Consider the following 23,208-nt stretch of genomic DNA (forward strand, 5'->3'; position numbering starts at 1 on the left):
ATGCCTTCGAGGTAAACGCAGGAAAGTAGAAAACTTGAAATAAGGTATCTCACTGATTAATTCAGAATATAATTTCAGTAAATATTGCGAGAATTTTATAAATTCTACCTAAGTGAATTACATAAATTGGTTCTTGAATATTGCGCTGGAGAATGAAGAAGTATATTTAAAAATACTGGAATATTTTTATTAAAGAGTTTTGTTTTTGGAAAACCTCGTCAGAAATATTGCGAGAAATAATGCATTAAATTTTAGATTTTGTAACGAATTAAAAAATAAATATCATCATTCAAAAAATATATTTCATTTATTTATTTTTTTTTTATTCATTTTATCATCGAAAGTATTTTCTTCAATTTTCTTAACAAAATTAAGGAGATTAATTATTATCAACAATTGCTGCATTGAATTAAGGTATAGAATTATTTTTCCAAATATCTAAAATCTAAATTTTCATTGAAAATGAATATCCGGAGAGAAAACTCATTGGATAAGAGGACTTATATAAGAGTAAACTTTTAAGGAACATCTTCAAAAAACTCCTCTTTCAAGGAATGGAAAATACAACTTGGCCAAGTTAAAATCAAATTAGATCTGTACTCAATTTAGTACTTTAACCCTTTAAGGACGATTGGAACACCGGTGTCCCATAAAGAAAATAATTTTTTCTGGCTACCTAAAGTAATTTCCTTCTAATGTTTGTACCTAATAGTAAAGTATGATTTAAGGAATCTAGGATATTTTTTGCAAGTCTCCAGCTATTTGCTATACAATAAATATTTAAGCTCAAAAAATGGCGAATTTTTAAATTCTCATATTGAAAATTGATTTTAATTATTTTTCATACTTCCAATTTTTTTAAGCAAAACCGTTTTGGTAAAAGAAATTACAATAACCATACATAATATTTTTCATTAGGACGAAAATTATCATTCATTGGTATTATCAGAAAAATTACTTTAATTTTTGGGCTATTTTTTTCATTATCCTTCAGAAAGCCAAAAAATACACCGAATCAGACTCTGTTAGACTTCTCAAGGTTAGATGTAGGGCGTTTTATAGATTTTGTTTATTAGTTTCTTTTTTATTGTTGATTTTCGATCCTTAAAAAGTGTCTCGTCGTTAAAGGGCTAAAGACTATGAAATTGTCATATGACTTTTGACAAGACAAAAATAAATGTTACCTATGAACATAAATTACACCATTTTTTAAGATTTAGAGGAAAGCTTTCAGGCTTCGGACACACTCCGTCTTTAAACACTTCATATTTTTCCCAAGTATCTTTATGAATCTGATCTAAAGCAATGTATTAGCTATAGTCCTAAGCCTCACATATCCTGAAAAAAATTGGGAGCCTAGACCTTTTTTAGTAGTTTCAGGCAGGAAACCAAAATAAAAATTAACCCAAAACTGTAATTTTCTTGCATAAAATATATTTCGTAAAATATTTCCCAATTAATATCACTTTTTCAAATAAAATTATTATCATAGGTCAAAGAGGAGTAAAAAATTGATAAAAAAATAATATTCATAAGGAAATGTTTTGTAAACAATTTAAGCCTGCTCATTCGCCGAACCTCAATCTCTGTACTAAATCCCAATTCCTGGAGCTAGATAAGGGAATCTGCAGTCTTGTGCATTTAATCCTTTAAGGATGAATGGGACACCGCTGTCCCAAAAATAAAACCATTTTTTCAGACTATTTAGGGGACAAAATTACTTTCTGTATTCAAATCACTTTTTTTTGTTTTTGGGACACCGATGTCCTGCTCGTCCTTAAAGGGTTAAAGACGTTTTTCAGCCTATCCGGCACCATAGACGAATGGTGGAACTTGTGTGCTCTGCTCGCTTGCCGTGTTTTAGTCCCTTTAAGCTTATGAGAAATTATCGACTACTGAAAATTCGGTGAAATCTAGACTTTTCAATAAAGTATTCATCACATTTACCCTTTTAGAGTGAAATTCTCATGGAATTAAATAAAAAAGTTCTTTTTATAACGAAAACACGTGGAATAGGACCAAAAAATTGATATTAAAACATTTAATTCCTTGTACAAACGATTTAATCAAGTAGATTAGAGTTCCATCTAAACAATGATGTGCAAATTTTAATATCCGGTGCAAAATAGATAGTGCAAATTGGCTGTTCAATTGTGATGTCAAATGTGTAATAAGGGTTAAAGTTTACGGAACCTATGCACAAATTACCAATAAATTTTCATTTTTCTCTAGAGGAAAATCTAGAGGAAAATCTGGGTCTTTGAGAGGTGGGATTATAAACCTAATAAGTGAGAGATTTTTTTGACATAGTTAAATAATTGATACGATTTGTATGGTAATCAGAAAAAATAACATATCTTGGACATTATTTTTCTGTTCGAAGCCTAAAAAACTTCCTCTAGACTTTAGTTTTTTACGGACATATTTTTGAAGATTTATTTTGTCAACAAATTAATTTCCTTGCCTAGATTCATTATTTATTTAGTACAATAACAAACTAATCGATACATATTTGTGGAAATGATGTGTTTGAGTTATTTACCTTTAAATTACATGGATAGCATTGCTTTTCTAAAATATAAATACTTAGGGTAAATTAAGCTAATTCAAAATCTGTTCTAAATGGAAACTTTTTGCTACTCCAAATGGATACATCATTTTTTCCATGATAAATTACAGTATTAAATTTTTATTAATATATTTTCTATACATCAGTCTCATTATTTAGTTAATTTCGCTCCAAATAAAGCGAAAATCCATCCATATTCACAAATTTTAATATGTGAATTTCCAAGAAAAATTAAATGTGTACCTTTTTACCATCGATTTTTTCATAGATCGACTATGTTTTCCAATGAAAAACATTATAAAGTGACTGTTGTTTATTCATTTTTTTTACATTTATGTAATATTTCTGAATAATTTTAGTTAAATCAAGTGTCAAATTTCATTATTAACGGTACGTAAAGTTTTCAAATGAAATAATTACTTATTTCGTGAATAAAAAAGGATTTTCCGAACTTTCTGCAAATGCTTCAATAGGAAACACCGGAATTATGATATTTTTTTTTAGAGATTTTCTTTTTGCCTCAGATGGGAAAGGAGAAAAGACCAAGAATAAGAACAAATCCTACTTTGGAATCCTAATTAGGAAGCCTTTCGTCGCGGTTTTACTTACACTGTTTGTTTCTAATTAGGAAATTTCCCTTGTCTCCATTTGGATTAATTTGTTTCCAATAGCAGCATTTTGCACTGTATTTAAGATGCACTGTATTTTTATTGTATTTAAGAAGTTTTCCAATTATATTTAAAGAGTTTTCACTAAACAGTAACATTCTACGCATTTACCCTACTTACTTAGGTAGCTGAAAAGTCCCTTTGAGGGACCGGGATTCTCGCACCAACCTCTTTCAGTCCTGGTGACTCTCCGTGAGCTCGCTCCAGAAACGTAGCATAGGTCGCCGTCGTAAAGTCCGTCCTAATGGAGGTTCTGCGACTTATCGTAACAATCACTCAGAAAAAAAGAGGGTGCGATTAACTTTTTTTCATCGTAACTTTAACACTTTTTAGGTGTAAAAATATATCAACATTTTTTATTGTTAATTTTATACTTTTTTAAATGCAAAACTAACATGAAAAGGGGTAACTTTAACCCATAATATACCTAAAAAGCATAATACACTGATTTCGGATAAATAATGCAGGGTAAAATTAACTTCGAATACTGTATCTGACGCAGTTGTATATTCTCTTCAGTTTCTTCCGGTGTTCGTCAGAGGATTGCCTTCTTCTCAAATCAAAGACTAAAAGTTTTTCTCCAAAGCTTTCAACCCTCGGTATGGGTCTTCCTCAGTGGGTCAATTATAGTCTTTCTATTGATTTGGAAACGTTTTTCGTCCTCTTAACACTACACATAGCCACAAAACTTACTTTTCTTGGGAAAATTTACTATTATTTTTTCTTAATATAATTTTATTTTTTGTTTGCTGCTTCCTCTTCAGTGGTTTTGTTGCAACTCAACCACTGAAGAGGAAGCAGCAAACAAAAAATAAAATTATATTAAGAAAAAATAATAGTAAATTTTCCCAAGAAAAGTAAGTTTTGTGGCTATGTGTAGTGTTAAGAGGACGAAAAACGTTTCCAAATCAATAGAAAGACTATAATTGACCCACTGAGGAAGACCCATACCGAGGGTTGAAAGCTTTGGAGAAAAACTTTTAGTCTTTGATTTGAGAAGAAGGCAATCCTCTGACGAACACCGGAAGAAACTGAAAAGGTAAAATTAACATTTCCAGAATGTTATTTTAACTTTTTCGGATTTCTCTCAGTGATATTGCTTCTACGGGGAGGGGTTGTTAGCCCCTCGGTTAACGTTCTCCAGAACACTGAGAGAAATCCAAAAAAGTTAAAATAACATTCCGAAAATGTTAATTTTACCCTGCAGTATTGATCAAAAATCGGTGTAAATATTACCATTTTTAGGTGTATTTGGGGTTAAAATTACTCTTTTTCGTGTTAATTTTACCATTAAAAAGGTGTAAAATTAACATTAAGAAATGTTGATGTATTTTTACACCTAAAATGTGTTAAAATTATGAGGAAAAAAAGTTAATTTGCACCCTTTTTTCTCAGTGAAGTATCAGATCCCTTGTTTGTTAGTCTCAGGTTCGTGATTTCCCACTGGCGTTGGTTATCCAATCTTCTATCACTCACCTGAGTGTACTGGGACCTACTAGTAATCTATCCCGCTTAGAGATAAACACAAGAATCACTGAGAAAAAATCGCGGGTGCGATTAATGGTTTTTCACATAAATTTAACACCTTTTAGGTGTAAAAATATATCAACATTTTTTAATGTTAATTTTACACCTTTTTAAGGGTAAAATTAATATTAAAAAGGGTAATTTTAACCCATAATATACCTAAAAAGGGTAATATTTACACCGATTTCGGATCAATACTGCAGGGTAAAATAAACATTTCCAAAATGTTATTTTAACTTTTTGGACCTCTCTCTCTGGGAAAGAGGCTATGTGTCGCATTATTTCCCATTTAGACCCTCTAAAATACATATGATTCATGCCAAAAAAATCATGATCCATAGATGTGGGTGACTTTGCTCCCCTACATATTGTAAGCTTTTCTTTAATTCTAACACCTAGGTATAGTCTTTTCCAATCGGATCCATGAAGGCCATCCTTAAGAATAAGAATTTGAGTAACGAACGAACAGCAGAGGGAAAGCTCCCACATCTACGATTTGTGTAATTGTGTCGCAACTTCCCCTATAACCGTTATATTCTCTTGCTTTAACTTTTGAACCTAAATATTATGATTTAAATCTTACAAAATCAGGAGTTTAATAATTTAAAAATATAAGCTTAAATCAAGCCTAATTTAATCTTAATCTTTTTAACGTGATTCTGAAAACCTAACGCGGAGATATCTACCAGTCTGTATTTTAATGTTTCAGAATAAACCTTCATGATGTTAAATTTCAAGAGTATCAGAGCTCCATTAAATATTCACTTGATTAATTTAACACACAAAAAATTAAAACTCAAACAAATTGCTATAATTATAAAAGCAAGGGTGAAATTTTATTTCTATTGAATTTGGTTTTATAAATTAATTCTCTTTAATTCTCAATTGCGAGTTATAGCACATATTTGTTTATTAAAAACATTGAAAGCAACTTTTTGAAATGACTTTTTTTTAATTTTTTTATAACGTAATTCATTAGTTATGCAAATAAGAAAAGTAAGAGAAATTCCACAGCAATACACAGCGATTTTCAATTCTTTATCGTCTTAAAAAAAACCTTACGTGTATGAAACAATTTCTCCAACATAATGATTTAGATAACTTCAACGTAGGTGTAAAGAGATACTGAAAAGCACCAACATAATAGTTCCAACATCTCATGGAAACTATTCAGGATGTATAGAAGAAGAAGTTGAAAGTTAGTTTCATATTCACACTTGAATTAGCTCAAAGTAGATTAATAATACACTAGTTGGTTCATCTAAATCCCAACCGAAAACCACTTACTCTTCTAGAATTTCCGAGAAGAAAATATTTTGCCAAAGTAGAAAGTGCTATTCCTCCCCCCGTGGCTGCATGCTCGACAGAGGTGCCAAAAGAAAGAGAAGCAAAAAGAGATCTGAAATGGTTTTAAAATATGGAGTGATGTATTTTGGGGGTTGGGGTTTGAGTATTGTGGGACAGGGTGAGCAGTAGTTGTTTCACATATATTTTCATCCCATTAACAAGGACTTATTTTAAAGTGCCTCCCATTTAATATTACATGAAGTATCATCTAAGTCTCTGGGTGTAAGTTCTTTCGAGGGTGGAAGAATCTCCTTCAATCTCCTTAGGCAACAAAGTGTTTTAGAATGAGCGAGGGATGAAATTGTGTGTGCCTTTCTTTTCAACTGCGATGGGATGAGATGAAAATTGATGCTTCTGTGTACCTTTATCACTTTTACTTTCTACCACATCCACCATCCTCATGACTGGAGTGTCTCCTGCCTGGGAATTTCGGAAACATGGGTCCTTCTCTGAGCTGCCTCCCCAACCCATTTCCCAATGTCTTTACCCACGCAACCACGCATTAGAGATTGTTGCTCCCAAGAGTTGTTCTCCTATCACCCCTATAAAAAAAAAGTGTTCTATATTTTGATCAGAATGGCATGGAAAATTTTTTAAAAGAGACGTGGAATATTCTGTTACATGTTTCATGATTTTTAATAATCCTTATTTTAGAAAAGCCATGTGAAACTTTAAATATTCTTTTCTGAAAAGAAAAATCTTCATGTTGTACCTTACTCAATTTCTCGACTGATATTTTTTTTTAAAATACAATCTAAACCAGTTCAAAATCGGCTTAAATCGGGAAACGCTACCTTGTCCGGTGTTATTTTTTATATTGGAAGGTTTTAGAAAATCCTATTTTAAACCATTTTATCAATCCGTCGGCGTCGCTCCGATCCGTTCCATTTATCAACCGGTTCCATCTATTCAGGTCTGTCGATCTGATTTGTTTCGTCTAACTGTATGTTTTCTTAATTCAGTGCATTCCTTACATCCGGCCCCTTTCATTTGTCCGGTCTATTTAGGCCAACCAATTTGTTCCGTTTATCCGTTCGTAGCACAAACTCCTCTGGGCTCTCTTCCATAAAACTTAAATGTAAGACGTACGACATAATACCGAATCCTATTACCCTCACCTGTGCACTCAATGGGTCAAGTGGTAGAGCACTCGCTCTATGATGCAAGTGTCCCGGGTTCGAATCCCTTTAAGGTCACCTGGACTTTTTCTGGCGTTAAAGGTGTTCGGATTGAATCCAGTGACCTTCACTGTACTTAATTCCACGGGGCATAGGACTGACAACCCCATCCCTGTATTAGAAAAAATAATAATGGATGTCCCGAACTCCCCATGTGGGAAGGCCTAGTTCCTATATCGAACGTTGTGCCACCATTATTATTATATTATTATTACCCTCACCCTCTGACCTAACTTTATTACTAAAAACTTATCAGTTTTGTGTTCTTAAAACTCTGCCTCTATAGCATGAACAGATTTAAACATTAATAGTTATGTCATAGTAGGGCCACGTCTGTCATAAAAAAAACTAGATTACCCGGACCCTGAAACTCGATATAGGGAGTTTAAAATGGTCATAACTTTTTTTTCTAATTTTTGAAATTTGTTTACTTTATATTAGTCCTTCTGTGGCATAAATTTTACCTTACGTCAAGAAAACGAAGAAAACGCATAGATAGAAACGGAAAGCAGGCCGTAGAGGCCGTAGCACTGGGTAGCACTCAAAGTGAATGACCGTTTCCTCAGTTTGGTTGCATCCTCTGCAAATTATGTTACATTGGACACCAATACTATTCAGATGTTTTTTTTTAGAAGTGATCAAATAAAAGGTTAGCTATCTTCCGGGTTCTCTAGCGACTGTCTTCAACCACCGCTGCCTTCTCTTATTAAGTTCGCCGTGAATAGTTTGTATTATATGGAATCCGGCCGATAACTTGATGCAATAGAGAAACACGGAATTTCGACCTGGTTCTTCTCCTCCTTTATTCTCTAGCCAACGTTTCGGAGCTGAATGGCTCCTTCCTCAGGTATGAAAATTGGTGGGAAAAGGGTGTCAGGGAATTCTTTCACTATCACTTTTACATATATGGACGATGTGCACATGAATGAACAGATCCCAGTCTGACCACCTCATGTGCACATCGTCCATATGTAAAAGTGATAGTGAAAGAATTCCCTGACACCCTTTTCCCACCAATTTTCATACCTGAGGAAGGAGCCATTCAGCTCCGAAACGTTGGCTAGAGAATAAAGGAGGAGAAGAACCAGGTCGAAATTCCGTGTTTCTCTATTGCATAGTTTGTATTGGATAGTGTCCAATGGACACACAGCAACACTTAATAACAGTCCAATCTGTCTGATGAAGTTTTATTACATCCTCCTTCTGTTTTCAAAAAAATCCTACGGGTTCGGAATCCATGAAAATGGTCCTAGACTCTTCTACGTAAACCGGTCTGTTCCTTAATTTTCAGCTATACCCCTATATTCAGGTACCCATCGGACTTTGATGATCACATGTAGGCTCTCCCCTACCTATCTTATGGCTCCGATATTACAAACTGACTTTGTAAACAAAGAAAAAATTCGCATCGTTAGGCTTACCCGAGCGAACCAAGCCTACGTTCCTACGGACATCTTTCTCTTCAACATTTTTTAGTACTTGGCTCTTCTCATGTGCATCTACGTATTCGTCTTTTTGGGCTTGGTTCCTGTCACGACTGTTTGGTGGTTTCGGAACACGACGAGAGCAGGTTAAAACACTCATGACAGGAACCAACACAAAGAAATGTTGATAATCCAGTAGAACATGAGAACAGGCATGTACTAAAAAAAAAATCAGGAGAATGATATCCACTTTTTATTTTTCATTACAATAGTGCCATAAGAAGTAATTTTAAACATGGCACTGGTTTTTCTATTTTCTCGCTGGATATATGAAAGGAATATTCCATCAATTGTCGGAAAGATCCAATTCATTACTACGGACAATCCGCGGACGAGTGGATGATATTTTTTATAGGGTTCTTAAGGTATATCATCATGCAAATGTACAGCAAGGAAACGAAGATGCTCTCACCCATTTTGGGGATCTGCCTTCTCCCTCAACTGCTGTGGCTTTTGGCATTTGGAGGTAGGGGAGTTTCTAGGTGAAAAGGAAGACACCGGCGTGGCAAGTGTGGGGAGTCTCTCAACAAACCACTTTACCATTAGCGCTATACCAAAAACTCATGTACCATTTTAACTGTTATTAGTGAACCAGCTGCTGGCTTCACATTCATAAAGCTCCGTGCGGTTGAATGTATCCTATTCTATCCGCCTGAAGTTTGGCTCTCTTTTGCGCCAACACGGCTCTAAATTGGATGAATTACAACCAACACCCCCCTCGGAAAACTCCATATAACCACGAGATAACAGGGAAGATTGCGATTATGACTGAACGATAGATTTATATACAATCCCATCCTACCCTTTTAATGCATACAATTGCCTTAGATATTATTACAATTGAGTTAGAGTCCATTTTGCTATATACAATTCGTAATCTCTAATTTCCGACCAAATTACCCTCACAGATCCCCTTCAACATCCACAGGATTATCAAAATGTTTACGATGGTTATTTTATTCACTTTTAAAATATTCCCCCAACAGGATCTGCTTTCACGGGCAATTTTGCAAAACTCAGGCTTTCCACTAAAACTCATTTTGCAAATTAACCACCCTCGCAGTCACATGGAAAATATGTACATGGTCCAATACAAATTTAAATATCAAAAATAATCAATATTGAAAACAAATATTTTCTTCCAAATAATAATCAACACAAATAGTCGTATTATCTCATTGGATTCTCGCATGAAATTTAAATGAAAAGTATTTGCATGAATTTGCAAAGTGACCTACTTAAAATGGCCCCTAGGGGGTTAGAATGAAATCAATAGTTAATTTTTGATTGTGAAAAACGTCATCACATCATAACATATTTAGATATAATTATGTTGACATAGAATCATAATCAGTACGCTTATTGTAGTGCGAATTAAATTTCGTTTTGAAACGATTTTGAGACTATAGCGCCTCTGATGTCAGTTTCTCAAACCTCAGTAGTTCCATAGAGCTGTCAATCACTGAATGACCTTTAATTTTTTTTAATGACGGTTGAATTTCGTTAAGTTCAGAAAAATAGGGTAAGTGTACCAAATTCCGACCAGCTTGCAATTTCGGCCACCTTTTTTGTTCCTCGAATTTCCATGAACTTTTATGGCCTCTACACATTGGGAGCAATTTTTGTCAAAAATTGCTTTTTTGAAGGAAATTCCCTGCAGCGTTGTAGGGGGAAACGTCAAATTTCTGTCTAAAACGCAATTTTTGACGAAAATTGCTCCCAATGTGTAGACGCCTTTAGATTTTACGTACTCTAGAGATTATACAATACAAAAGAATAACAAAAAATGTAGCTTCGACGAATGAGATTGTGTGAAAAAGACTTTGGAAGAATTCCTGAAGGGCAAGGAACTATGAGAATGAAGGTGGCCGAAATAGGGCACCAAAGCTATGTCTATATTTTTATTCATTTTAAAATGTATTAAGAATGATTTTAGAGTAAATAAAGACGGTAAACTCTTTACAAGGTTTCAAGCAACACTTTTACAAAAGAAAGAATAAAAAAATCAATTTGTATTAAAAATATTACATTTCAAACTTGAGACTTTGACGCTTGCATGCAACTATGCCGAAATTTGGCACACTTACCCTATATTTCGTAAAATTGTTCGTAAATGTTTGTGAATTCATACTGAGGACTTACGAAATACTCTTTAATCGTATAATTCACAAACAAGTTTGTAAAAGTTTGTACTTTTCCACAGACATTAGCCGTACTCACTATGGCGCTGTTATCTTGTAATATCGTTATCTCGTTATGTTCTCGTAATGTATTTTATAAATGAAAAATTATAACAAGATAACAGATTACGGAGATTACGAGATAACAACGCCATAGTGAGTACGGCTATTGTTCATAATATGAGCACTTGATGAGAATTTATTGTTCTTTTGCAATCATTTGTTCGTAAATATTCGTAAACACACTCAAAATGTTTGTAAAATGTTGTCACTTGTTCGGAAATTTTTTGTCTTGTAAAACTTTACGAATAAATGACAAAATTCTACGAACATTCTTTTGTGTCCCTAAAAACATTTACGAATAAATGTTTGTAAAAAAAACAAAAATGCTATTTAAATGATCATGTTACGAACAATGTTTGTGAAAAAGTACAAACATTTACAAACCTTTTAGTAAGTTAACGATTTATGAGCAAATCCTAAGTACCCAGTAGGAATTCACAAACATTTACAAGCAATTATAATTTTTTTCTGTGAAGATTGTGCGCGTAAAAACATAATTCTAAAAACTTTAAAAGAATTTTAGAAGAATGTAGGGTAAGTGTGCCAAATTTCGGCATAGTTGCATGCAAGCGTCAAAGTCTCAAGTTTGAAATGTAATATTTTAAATACAAATTGATTTTTTTTTTCTTCTCAAAGAGTGTTTCTTGGAACCTTGTAAAGAGTTTACCGTCTTGACTTACTCTAAAATCATTCTTAATACATTTTAAAATGAATAAAAGTATAGACATGGTTTTGGTGCCCTATTTCGGCCACCTTCATTCTCATAATTTCTTGCCCGTCGGGAATTCTTTTAATATCTTTTTCACGTCATCTCGTTTGTCGAAGCTACATTTTTTGTTATTCTTTTGCATTGTATAATCTCTAGAGTACGTAAAATCTAAAAATGTATGGAAATTCGAGGAACAAAAAAGGTGGCCGGAATTGCAAGCTGGCCGGAATTTGGCACACTTACCCTAATCATACCATTACAATCTGAACTCTAAATCTTTGCTGATGTCGCTGTTGCTTAATTAAGACTTGTAAGAAATACCGGATTACCACTCTACTTAACTGTGAAAAACATTTATAAACTATTTGAATCTCCAATTTCAGTTCCTTATCCCATCTAAACATTTTCCATTTAGTGCATTGACTTTAGTGCGAATGCCAGAAAAAGCGATTGAGTTGTTTCTTCAACTGCAATTACGGTGGAAACAGAGAAAAACTTTTACGGAAATTGAATTTACAATTTCAACTTGTAAATCTCTGTGGGGTTGCATGGAACTTTTCGCGAAAATTATTTGTTTTCTATAATAAATTTTACTTGCATTTTCCTACACCTTAAAAATATTCACTGTATTCTCTCACCTTTTCAGTTGAATTTACGGTGATATAAATAAATTGTACGGGAATTAGAGAGTGTCACAGACTAGGGGATCTGTGCATACAAATAGTTGATAGTATTTGGATGTTGTCCATTATAAATAATCACAAGGTTCAGCACGGATTGGGATCAATTCAGTAAAGAGAATTTAGAAAGCCAACCATTGATTATCTCCGATATCTATTTCAGTGTTTAGAATAGAGCAAAAGCTCATGAAAGCTCATTGAAAGTTTATTAAGTTTTCATCGATTTGAAAGAGCAATTTGTTTAATTGATTTTCTGCTTAAATAAAATATAAGACTTTATAAAAAATCAAAAAAAAAAACAATTTGATTCATGTGAGTGAGAAATGTGAGAAATATAGGTAAATACTATAAAAAAATATTATATTGCAGATAAATAAATTTAAAACAAAATTTAAAGCATCCACTAAAAACTAAAATGCAGCACTCGAGGACAATTTCATTGCGAATTTTTTCACTTTTAATTGCATTCATAAAAAATCATTATTGAACAATATGGAAAAGTGAATTTAAACTCAAAATTTCCCTATTATGTCTCACTGTTCTTTTATTTAAATTAATTAACACAGTAGTATTATTCATTTATATATTTATTTGAGTTACTGTAGGTTTAGGCTGAGTTACTCTTCTAAAAGAAACCTTACATTGAAAAGGGAAAAGAAAGATCAATGAAGATGCGTCCACCTCCGTCTTAACGTTGCCAGTAGCCCATTCTGAGAAATATTTGTTGAAACATAATCGTTTTACAATGTCATATATCCCGTTTTTGAAGAATTTAAATACAGTGGGACCTCGATAGAGTCAACTTGAACCCAAATTGACTCCGATAGAGTCAACTTTTCTTTTTTATTGAACTAATAATATTATATGATTTTATTATGATCTCTTCGAAGTTAAAATCATTGTTTTGGTGTATCAATGTAACGTTTTTAACACAAGAAAAAACATTTATGCAAGTACATGCTAATATTATGATAAAATTCGTATATTACCCGGGTAATCATTTTCCAACAAAATTATCTTTTGGTGATTTTGAGTTTTTTTGACTGATTGAAAGTTCTCTTGTCTTAAGATTTTTTTGATTAAGCCAATATGATCGCAATATAAGGAATTTTGAGCCATCATTTATTTGGAAAAGAAACCGGTTCAGTCTTGTCATAAATTCCAAGACCTTTCCAACAAATTCAAACGTGATACGATACGGTTGATAAATGCGTTCTCTAGAGCCTATTTAACCCTAACATTTAAATACAAAATATGAAAAATGAAAAAAAACAGGATATAAAGCGTGTCCACGACAAGATTGTTCCAAATGATTTGATATTTTTATGACAGATTTTACTAGTGTATGTTTCGTTGTATGTAAACATTGTAACACGTGTTTTTACCTTTCTTTTGGTAAAATTCTCATCACATTCTGTTCATTTTTCACTGAGATATGAAATAATAATAGAGAAGAGAAAGGAACTGATCGTGTTCACGTATCTAAAAAATGCTGGAATCAAAAAAAAAAAATTACTCCGACCTTGGAAAACTCACAAGAAAACCTCACGCCGGACCGTCCGGAAGGTGATTCTTCGATTCCTCGACAGTAAAACCATTGTCCAGAAACCTGGATATGGAAAAAATCGGGGTATTGGATATTGAAATTTTGAGAAAAAGATGATCTTGCGCTACAAGAACAATCCCTCGACATCTGTGAGAGATAGGGGAAGTGTGCCAAATTCCGGTCAGCTTCTAATTTCGGCCAATTTGAGTGTAATTTCGGCCACGCAAATAAATTAATTAAAATTATGTATGTTATCTTCGAATAGTCAATGAATTCATTTTGCTTTTAAATATTTATTCATTTTAGGATGTATTAACACAAAGACCATTAAATTTTAGGTATAATTTGAATTTAAATTGCGTTGTAAAAACTCAGTAGGGAAAGAGTCTTACAAAAAATGTGACAGATCGATTGTGTTTCTAGCAGTCTTACGATTTGTGGTGAAGTGCAAAAGGTTTTCCTTCAGTACTTTTCATGAAAATTGATTAGTTTTCATTAAAGATTGTTTCTGTTTATGTTACTAGTGAATCAATCTTTAAATTTCGGTGCGGTAGGGTTGCTTATTCCGGCAACATCTTTTGCTTTCCTAAATTTCGTATTCATTTTGTGTTTTTTCTTCAATTTCTGAGTTCTACAATGTCCAGAGAAAAAAAACCATCGCTTCTATGAAAAAGATGATGTGGTAAAAGCCTTTGATGAGTTCAGGAAGGGCAAATTGCTACGGGAATCTGCGCGTAAATTTGAGATTGTAACACTCATTCCGGGTACTGGGTGAAAACACCTTTTTCACAAATGCCGGTGATCTTTCCGCCACTTTCCTCTCCGAAAATAAAGATCTCTTTGGATATTCCTTGGCAGACCAACCTCCCTTCCCTACCTGCAAATCTCCACCCAACACTTCTCCATCCTCCACCAACCGGTTCCCCTCAGACATTCGATTCCCCAGAGACTTGATCTCAGCCACCATTGAGACACCAGCCTTGATCACTTAAATATCCACAGAGGAAAAACCCTATTTTTGGCCCATATAAACTTACTATATTATCGATTTTCCGTAAACACATATAACACAAAATACTTAGGGTTTCTTTTGGTGAAGCGCTGACACAACTGATGACAAACAGCCGATACTTTTCCGCATAATTCCTGTCCGGATGTGAGGCACTCCAAAGATCACGTCTAAGTAGGCATCTAATAAGATTCCGGATTCCTCTTTTCATTTTTTCTGGGCAAGGGTGCTTCCAGAGTCGGTCCGATTGAAGTCTCCGATGAAAACATTACTCCCTGAAGCGCTAGTCCGATAGTGAGCTCCGTAGGATACCGGAGGGGCAATTTATGATGATGAATGATTAGACACCAGGTTGCTTCCACAATCGTAAGATTGTTGTTCCCCCAAAGCACCAAGATAGTCCCCACAAATTCCGTCCCTCTGCTGACTTTCCTCTGTGGAAAGTACTCCTCCATCCAGACGGGAAATGAGATTCCTTGGTAAGGAATCTCCGATATTCCTGAAGACTCTCCAGATGGTCGCCAAGGGGACCATGCTGCGATGAGACAGGAAAGGGCTCTTCTTTCTCTATTCGTGGGGCCCTCTTCTCCGCCGGCACCACTGCACACACTTCTCACAGAACTCCATGAGGAGGAAAAAACTTTCACTACCTTTCACCTCTGATCTCCAACCCAGACTGCCCTCCTCACAGTTGGAGGGGACAATTATACTCCCGGTGACGACACACAACCGACACACTCACACCACAAAACATCGAACTTTGCTGATCTGAGCGGAAATTGTTATAAAATTTGCTAAGTTTCATATTTTAAATTTTGGTAACCGAAAACGACCGTAATAAGATGCTACTTTTCAGGTCTTCAGGACAAATTACACGGAAGGTCTCAGGGCTTGTAGGTCATATAAACGTATTAAACTAAATTAAACTCGTTTCGTTTGACGTTTTAAAATTTGCTATACATTGCGTCACAAAAGGTGGTCAGAAAAAAGGTGGCCGGTATTTCACTCAAAGTGGCCGGAATACTACCCAAAGCAATGTCCATATTTTTATTAATTTTTCAATATTTTGGGAAGTGATTTAAAGATAACAATGATGATAGACTAGTTTTCAAGGTTCCACACAACCTTCTCGAAAAGGAAGTAACAAAATATATCAATATAAATTAAAAATATTGCATTTCAAACTTAGGACTTCGGTGCTTGTATGCAACTATGCCGAAATTTAGCACACTTACCCTATATCATCAACGCATAATCTCGATATGCATAATCCCGGGATCCACTGTGATGAAATTTAGGTAACATTAGGAACCAATGGAGGCCTCTTGATTCATGATAAGTCCCCTTGTTCCCTTTCCTATACAAGATGTTCCAGTGTATAACTCCCTTTATAAAAACGGTGATTCCTAGATGGCGCCACGAATTTAAACTGCTACATTTGGCCACGCCTCTTTAAACCACATGAAGACAGTGTTAAAATCCTACAATTTTTAGCATTTAAAAATATAATTTCCCGACAGTATAATTAGTCTACGAGGAATACAAATTTGTGGAATGTGCTTTATCTTCGCAGACCATTTTCTGTGATTTCTTTCTCTGGGATTCATTTTTAACTCCACCCCTAACCATTGCCATGTGCAATAAATAAGCAATATTAAAAGTCTCTTGGTGTGTAAAATTTCCATGGGAGCATTTGTCATAAATCTCATCCTTATTCTCATGGCGGGAATCCCTGAGAAACAGAAATTGTGGCACTTTTCGGTGCTAGCTTGGAAATATTTCACTGTTTTCACATACTTTTGGAGAGTCCTTTTGGATGCCTGTACATGTCCTTATTATGGAGATATCATGTTTTTGTCCCGGAATGCAACAAACACGAAACTATTTCACAGAATAATTGTGTACTTTACGTGCTCAACTTGACTACCCCGTGATGGTACGATTTTGACTTTAGCTAGCACGGGGTGGATGGATATGTGTAGAGAATTAAATTAATTTGCTAGTGAGATGGAGTTCAGGGTGAAAATTGACATGGAATGAAGAAGGGATAGTTTTTTTGCAACATTCTAACCTCTTTTTTTTGCTAAAGTTTCTTTTTTATTTTTCATTTTTTTGCAGCTACGATGTTCGTGGGAGGCCTTTGACGAAAGCACTTTACTGGTCAGACACAAATTCCTTCGGTCCTCGAGCATATTTTGTCACAGTCTCCAATCCGGCCGGCCTCAGTGTCGACAATATCCAGCTCGACGACGAAGGAGTGAGTATAGCATAAAATAATTGTCCTTCATTCTTTGTTAGTCCTTCCTTGCTTTGTCCAACAAACTTCCGGTATTTAAAATTCAGGAAAACTATTTTTCCACAGAGAATTTTTTCCCCTAAAGAGGATTTTAGAGAATTTCTCTTTAAATTAAATGGGATTTTTATTCTTTCTTGAACAGGTTTATCGATGTCGAGTAGACTTTCAAAATTCACCTACAAGAAACCATCGAATAAATTTAACAGTCATTGGTAAGTTTATGCATTTATGTACGGAAAATAAGTTTATTTACAGGTTTTTATGTGAATTTTGGTATCAATATCAAGAGCTAATTCCATTTTAGTACAAGAAATTAAATTTAAGAATTTAAATTTTAGGCCGACAACAAACTAACTCATTTTTTCATTATTTTAATCATAGCGCTTTAGGGTAGATGCCCCATAAATACCATGCCCAATTTCATTATTTTGGAATTATTTTGGTATTTTATAATGCGCTTCAAAAATTCAAAAATATTAAAATATAATTAAAGAAAATCATCAATTTATTAAAGGTGACATCAAATGGGGCATAGTTGGGCATAGTATCAATGAGTCATCTCTTCTATTCTTTTCAAAAGACATTCGCTTATAATGAAAACTAAATCCGTATGATATATTTCTATAGAATATAATAACAATCATGTCTTTAATAAAAAGAAAAGGAATTATGAAGTTTAAACAAAGGCTTTACTTGAGTGAAAAATAAATTTAGGGGGAAGTGGGTCACTTTTGAATTGAAATAGAACTTTATCTCTTATTTTTAAATCGAACTAGACTTTTCCAGATACAATTTAGGTCTATAAACTAATTCTGATGCATTATTACATCATGATAAGGTTCTATTTAATTTAAATCTGTTAAGCCAAGGTTAAGAGGTGTTAAATGAAAGATTTATTTCGAAAGAAATTCCGTGATATATTTTATTTATCGAAATTGGGAAAGAGAAACAGGAACTACACGTAGCTCACAGTGCAGAAGATTATAGGGATAATTGACAAGTGTCGTCGCCTAAAGCTTAGAGGTCCAGGACTTCTCTGATTACCCTAGAGTCCGCGTCTCTGTCTCTATTCCTTCCGCGGAAGATGCTTTGATGATGGCGGACAAAACTCCTACTTTCGTTTCCGCGGGAAGATGAGTTTGGTAATGGCAAAGAATTCTTGTTGAATTACTCCTAAGAGACAGCTATCTTTCAAATTGGCGACCACACGTCTTATGGTACGGTGGAGTGGAATCTCTGGTTTCCTGTAAGCCAATACGGTGAGCTTACTAATGGTAAGCAGCTGTTGATGTCCGGAATTCTTCTTAGGGATCACGATGTGCTTATCAATATCCTTGGATGGAGGAACACATCCTGGGCAGGATCTCCTCTGTTGATCTTCTCTTTCAGGGGCTTTTCCTATTGCCACAGTTCAAAAATCAATCATTAACTTTATTTGAAATGTGAACTGATTAAAGACTTGACGCAAAGTGATATCAAATGTAAAAACAGGATGACTGAAAACTAACGTAACAGATAACACTAACTCATCATCATTGCGGCTCTTTCTCCAATTTCTTCGATTTTGTTAGATCAATGATTAAAGGTCTCTACACATTGAAATACATACATTTTGGGAATAAAATTAGTCAAAATTGATAAGAAGTAAATTTGAAAAATTATAAATAAAATTTAATTTAGTTTGTATTACAAATAAAAGGAAAAAGGAAAATTGTAATTGGAAGATTATTTTTTATTTTATTTATTTTGATGTAACCGGGCTTTTATGCCATTTTGTACATTGTTCAGTTTTCAAGTTTATTATTCAGTTTACAATGTTTCGTGAAAAATGTCCTTTCAGAAGCTTCAAACATTTGCACCGGGCGGGACTCGAACTCACAACTGTGACAGTCAAGCCAGGGGTCACAGCGCCCAAGAGCCGAACGTTTTTACCAATTACACCACGGACCCCTTAAAAAATTGGAAGATTAAGAAATTGTAATTCACCTTGTAATTATGAATTAGATTTAAGGGGTTACGTGGGTCAAAATACACTTAAAAAAACACAGTATATTCCTACCTAATTTTTTTCAACATAATAAAAAATTATTTAATTCAAGCTCATAGACATGTAAAAGTACAACGCTTAAAGTATCCTCAAATTATCATATAAAGATTTTAAAAATTCAGCCATTGAGACCTGATTTTTGTATTTTTTTTTTCTTTTTTTTGCAAGGAAAAATAAACATACTTTTTGATGGACAAAATTTCTCGCAATTTGTTCATCCAAAAACCAAAAAACAAATATTTTCTTATAGCTGATGAGCTAAAGCTAGTCCTTGAACGAAGGATTTCTGAAAAAGAAAATGAAATCTGAATTTTTGGGAGAATTTCAAATAAAAAATATAATTTTTGAAATATTTTACAACACGTTTCGTCTTGTAGAATAAGTTGTGATCAAGTAAACGTCAAATCCTTCGTTCAAAGCCTCATCAGCTTACAGGAAATATTTGATTTTTAGATTTCAGATGAACTTATTCCGAGAAATCTCATCCACTGGAATGAATGCTTTTTTAACAAAAAAATCTCCAAAAATCAAGTCTCAATGGCCGATTTTTTTTAAATTATTAAATGAAAGTTTTAGAAGACATAATTTAAATGTTGTTTTTTATATGCCTAAAAGCATGAATTAAATATTTTTTTATTACGCTGGATAAAAAAATTGGGAGAAATATTATGTTTTTTCATTATTGACCCACGTAACCCATTAAAAGAACTTGCGATAGCTTTTTTATATTTTTAATGAAAAATATCGACTTGTTACTGACCAAAAAAAAATCTAAAATATGCTTAAAAATTGTTTTACTTATTATTTAAAAAAAAGCTCAAAACTAAAATCCGATTGTATTTTAATTTTAGTTTTAAATTTACTTGCTCGAATCGCCTAAAACTTTGGACATTTGAAAGCGTTTTCATGATGGTGCATTGTTAAAATTGTAATCAATTGTAAAAATTTGAATCATCTGGTATCTTTTCTTACGAGTGATATCAATTTTTTTTTCTTTCTACATTTTGCCTCACGTTCCCTTAATAAAAAATTAAATTTTCTGAACATTTCTTTAAGAAAGTCCTTCTACTTCTCGATGAAAAACTAGATTTTTCCATAAATTTTCTTAATTTTTCTGTAGATAGTTATTGAAAAACGAGGAAATTTATGGTAACAAAATAGCAGATAAGGAATTTTTACAGAATTTATTTTTTTTATTTCTCTCGATATTAATTCGAGTTATTCGATTAATTAAAAGAAATTTTTTTTTCCAAAGTATTTTAGGTGCTCACTTGTATTTTCAATTCAGTGTGTAATGAAAGGAAATTAAATTTTTAAAGTTACATGGAGGACAATGGCGCAGTTTTGTAGTGTACTTTATTCAACTTCAAGTTTTCATTTGCTTTACCAAGAATTAATAAAAGTCAAGCGGTCTTCAAACTAAAGTTTTAGCCCAGTTTTCAAGGTCTCAAAATCTTAAATAGCAAGCTATTTTATTGCTTTTTGGGAACTTAATAGGTAATTTATCTTTAATAATCCAATACTAAGTATAATTTTTCCAAAAAAATTGTGATTGATAAGACATTAGAACAGTTAAGCCATATGGCTAAGCCTTAGGTCTGGAGCCCGTATTAGTGAACTTACCTACATTACTGTAACTAATATGAGCCTAATGAAAATATTTGCAAGAAAATTTTATTTTTATTTGTTAATAAATAGATAAGGAGCTCCCTATAATATGGGAGATAGTATAAAGGTGCCCCTACCTAGGGCAGTTTGAAACAACAGTTCGATAAACTCCACAAAAAATTAATTGAGTTTGGAATTAAAATGCAAAATTCAAGAACTCGTTTACGCAACAAAGACATGTTACGCCAAAAATTTTTTTTATTGCAAATAAAATGAGCGAAAATATAATATAAAGTCAGTATTTTTTGTGTTACTTTCTTTATTTATTCTTCATTTATTATTAAAAATTTTAAAGTCTATTGTTAAGGTAAAATAGAAGAATACTCCTGTAAAGAAGATTTTTTTCAATTATAGAACAAAAAAAAATGAATTGTATTAAACTGCCCCACATATTTTGTATTTGTAAAATATCTCGATTGTTTATTAACCTCATAAAAGAATTTCTATCTCGTGTGTTTAATATTTTATTTCAAATTTATTGTTAAATTAATCCACCACGCAAAAAAAATGGTACAACTCGTAAAAAAATAGTAGCTCGTTATCAATTAACATTGCATAAAATAATCCAAGTACCACAAAAAATTTGCTTGTTGTTGGTACTCCAGCATTTCCAGTTGGGAGGGAGAATTAATTTTTTTTAAATTGATTCATTTCCTTTTTTGTAACATCTATATAATCATTGGAGTATGTTGTGTGAGGAATTAAAATAGAATTCGAACATGTGCAAAAAGGAGATAAAATTTTGAATTATAGCTGATTATTGCGGGAATTATGCAAGTGATCGCGATCGGTGGAGGTTTAAAGCTTTTCATTTCTCTTGGTGATGCTCGTGCTTTTGAGTGCTGACATTGATTTACTGTGGACCATAATCCCTTATTATTTTCCGCCACAAGGAGCATAGTGCTATCAGCATAACCATAAATAAGTCACATGCACAATCTCAAATTAAATTTGTTAATTAGTATTAAATCAATGTCGAACGTATGCATATCGCAAGATGTTCACTGGAGGGGAGGTGCGTATATAGATAATTTTGTGGGTGAAGGGGTGGCAAAATGGGGGATTTATTGGTGTCGAAATTGAGTTAATGCCGAGCACAAGGAGGCATACAAGGGACCTGACAACAGGCCTCCATCCATGTCCAAAATCCTTCTCTGTCAAATTCTATTCAACCATTTCGACAAGTTGTGACTAATTCAATTATCTTTTCATACTAAATCATCCAACGCACGTCTCAAGATGTTCCTCAAGAGACTTCAAATCATTTAAGCATTTCCACTTTTGTCAATGTTTCACTTTGACTATATTGTCATTAATCGGATAAGCTCCTGGTTATTTTTTTTACAAAACTATTTTACGAAAGGAATATAAATTGTACTCAAGTGGAGCATGTCTTTTGAATATTGCATATCTCAAAAATTGTAGTGAAATTAAAAAGAAAAAGACAAAGGCAAATTGTCTACATTTTGAAGAAAAGAAATCTTATCGTACAAACTAACCATCTGTTCAATCATATAGGGGGAAATGGAGCACATTTGAAAGTGGGTCACTTTTGAAATTGGGATTTTTCACCTACCTTTAAATAAAATTGAGCCTTATCGTGATATAATTTAGCAGCGCAAACAGATTGATAAGCTAAATTACATTATGATATGTCTCAGTTCCACATAAACATAGGAGAAAAATCCCAATTTCAAAGGCGCCCCACATTCAAAGGTGCCCCACTTCACCCTATTTCATAAGAATTAATTTAATTTCATAAGAAAGTAATCGATCATATAATTCACGAATTTAAAAGTAAACCAAAGAAAAAACTTTAAAAATTCAATCTAATTTCTACAATATTATTGTTCAACCTCAAAGAGAGAGCTATATATTAAGCAACCGCACAAATGCTTTGTAAAGAATTTTATATTAGTTTGAACTTCTTTATGTAACTCAATAGAAAATATGTACTACTATAATGTAGTCAATGTATCATTGCTTGCTCAATATTTTGAGCTATAAAGCTTCTGGAAATTTATAAATGTTTTTAAATATTTTTCACTAATAGTTTTATAGATCCATGTGACAAATCTTTAAATCGTTCCCAATTGAAAGACACAAAATTTAAAGACCGACTATTTATTTTCGGAATTTTCACAAATAGGTTATTCTTTGCTCATTTACCTCAAACAAAAATCTTTAAACGCGAAATTGAAGCCTCTTCACTTCAATGATGCTCAATTCTGATAAAA

The 23,208-nt window shown here is 33.3% G+C and overlaps 1 protein-coding gene across 1 annotated transcript in view; it reads left to right on the forward strand.

Moving 5' to 3' along the window:
* The window catches only part of LOC129800050 (uncharacterized), a 464,496-nt gene that overhangs the window by 246,521 nt on the left and 194,767 nt on the right, over window positions 1-23,208 (forward strand). Inside the window, exons 4-5 of the mRNA XM_055844411.1 lie at window positions 17,079-17,217; window positions 17,399-17,468. Coding sequence (XP_055700386.1) covers window positions 17,079-17,217; window positions 17,399-17,468 — 209 coding nt within the window. The remainder of the gene's footprint in view (window positions 1-17,078; window positions 17,218-17,398; window positions 17,469-23,208) is intronic.

Source organism: Phlebotomus papatasi, chromosome 1 (assembly GCF_024763615.1).
Source record: "Phlebotomus papatasi isolate M1 chromosome 1, Ppap_2.1, whole genome shotgun sequence".
NCBI classification, from domain to species: Eukaryota; Metazoa; Arthropoda; class Insecta; order Diptera; family Psychodidae; genus Phlebotomus; species Phlebotomus papatasi.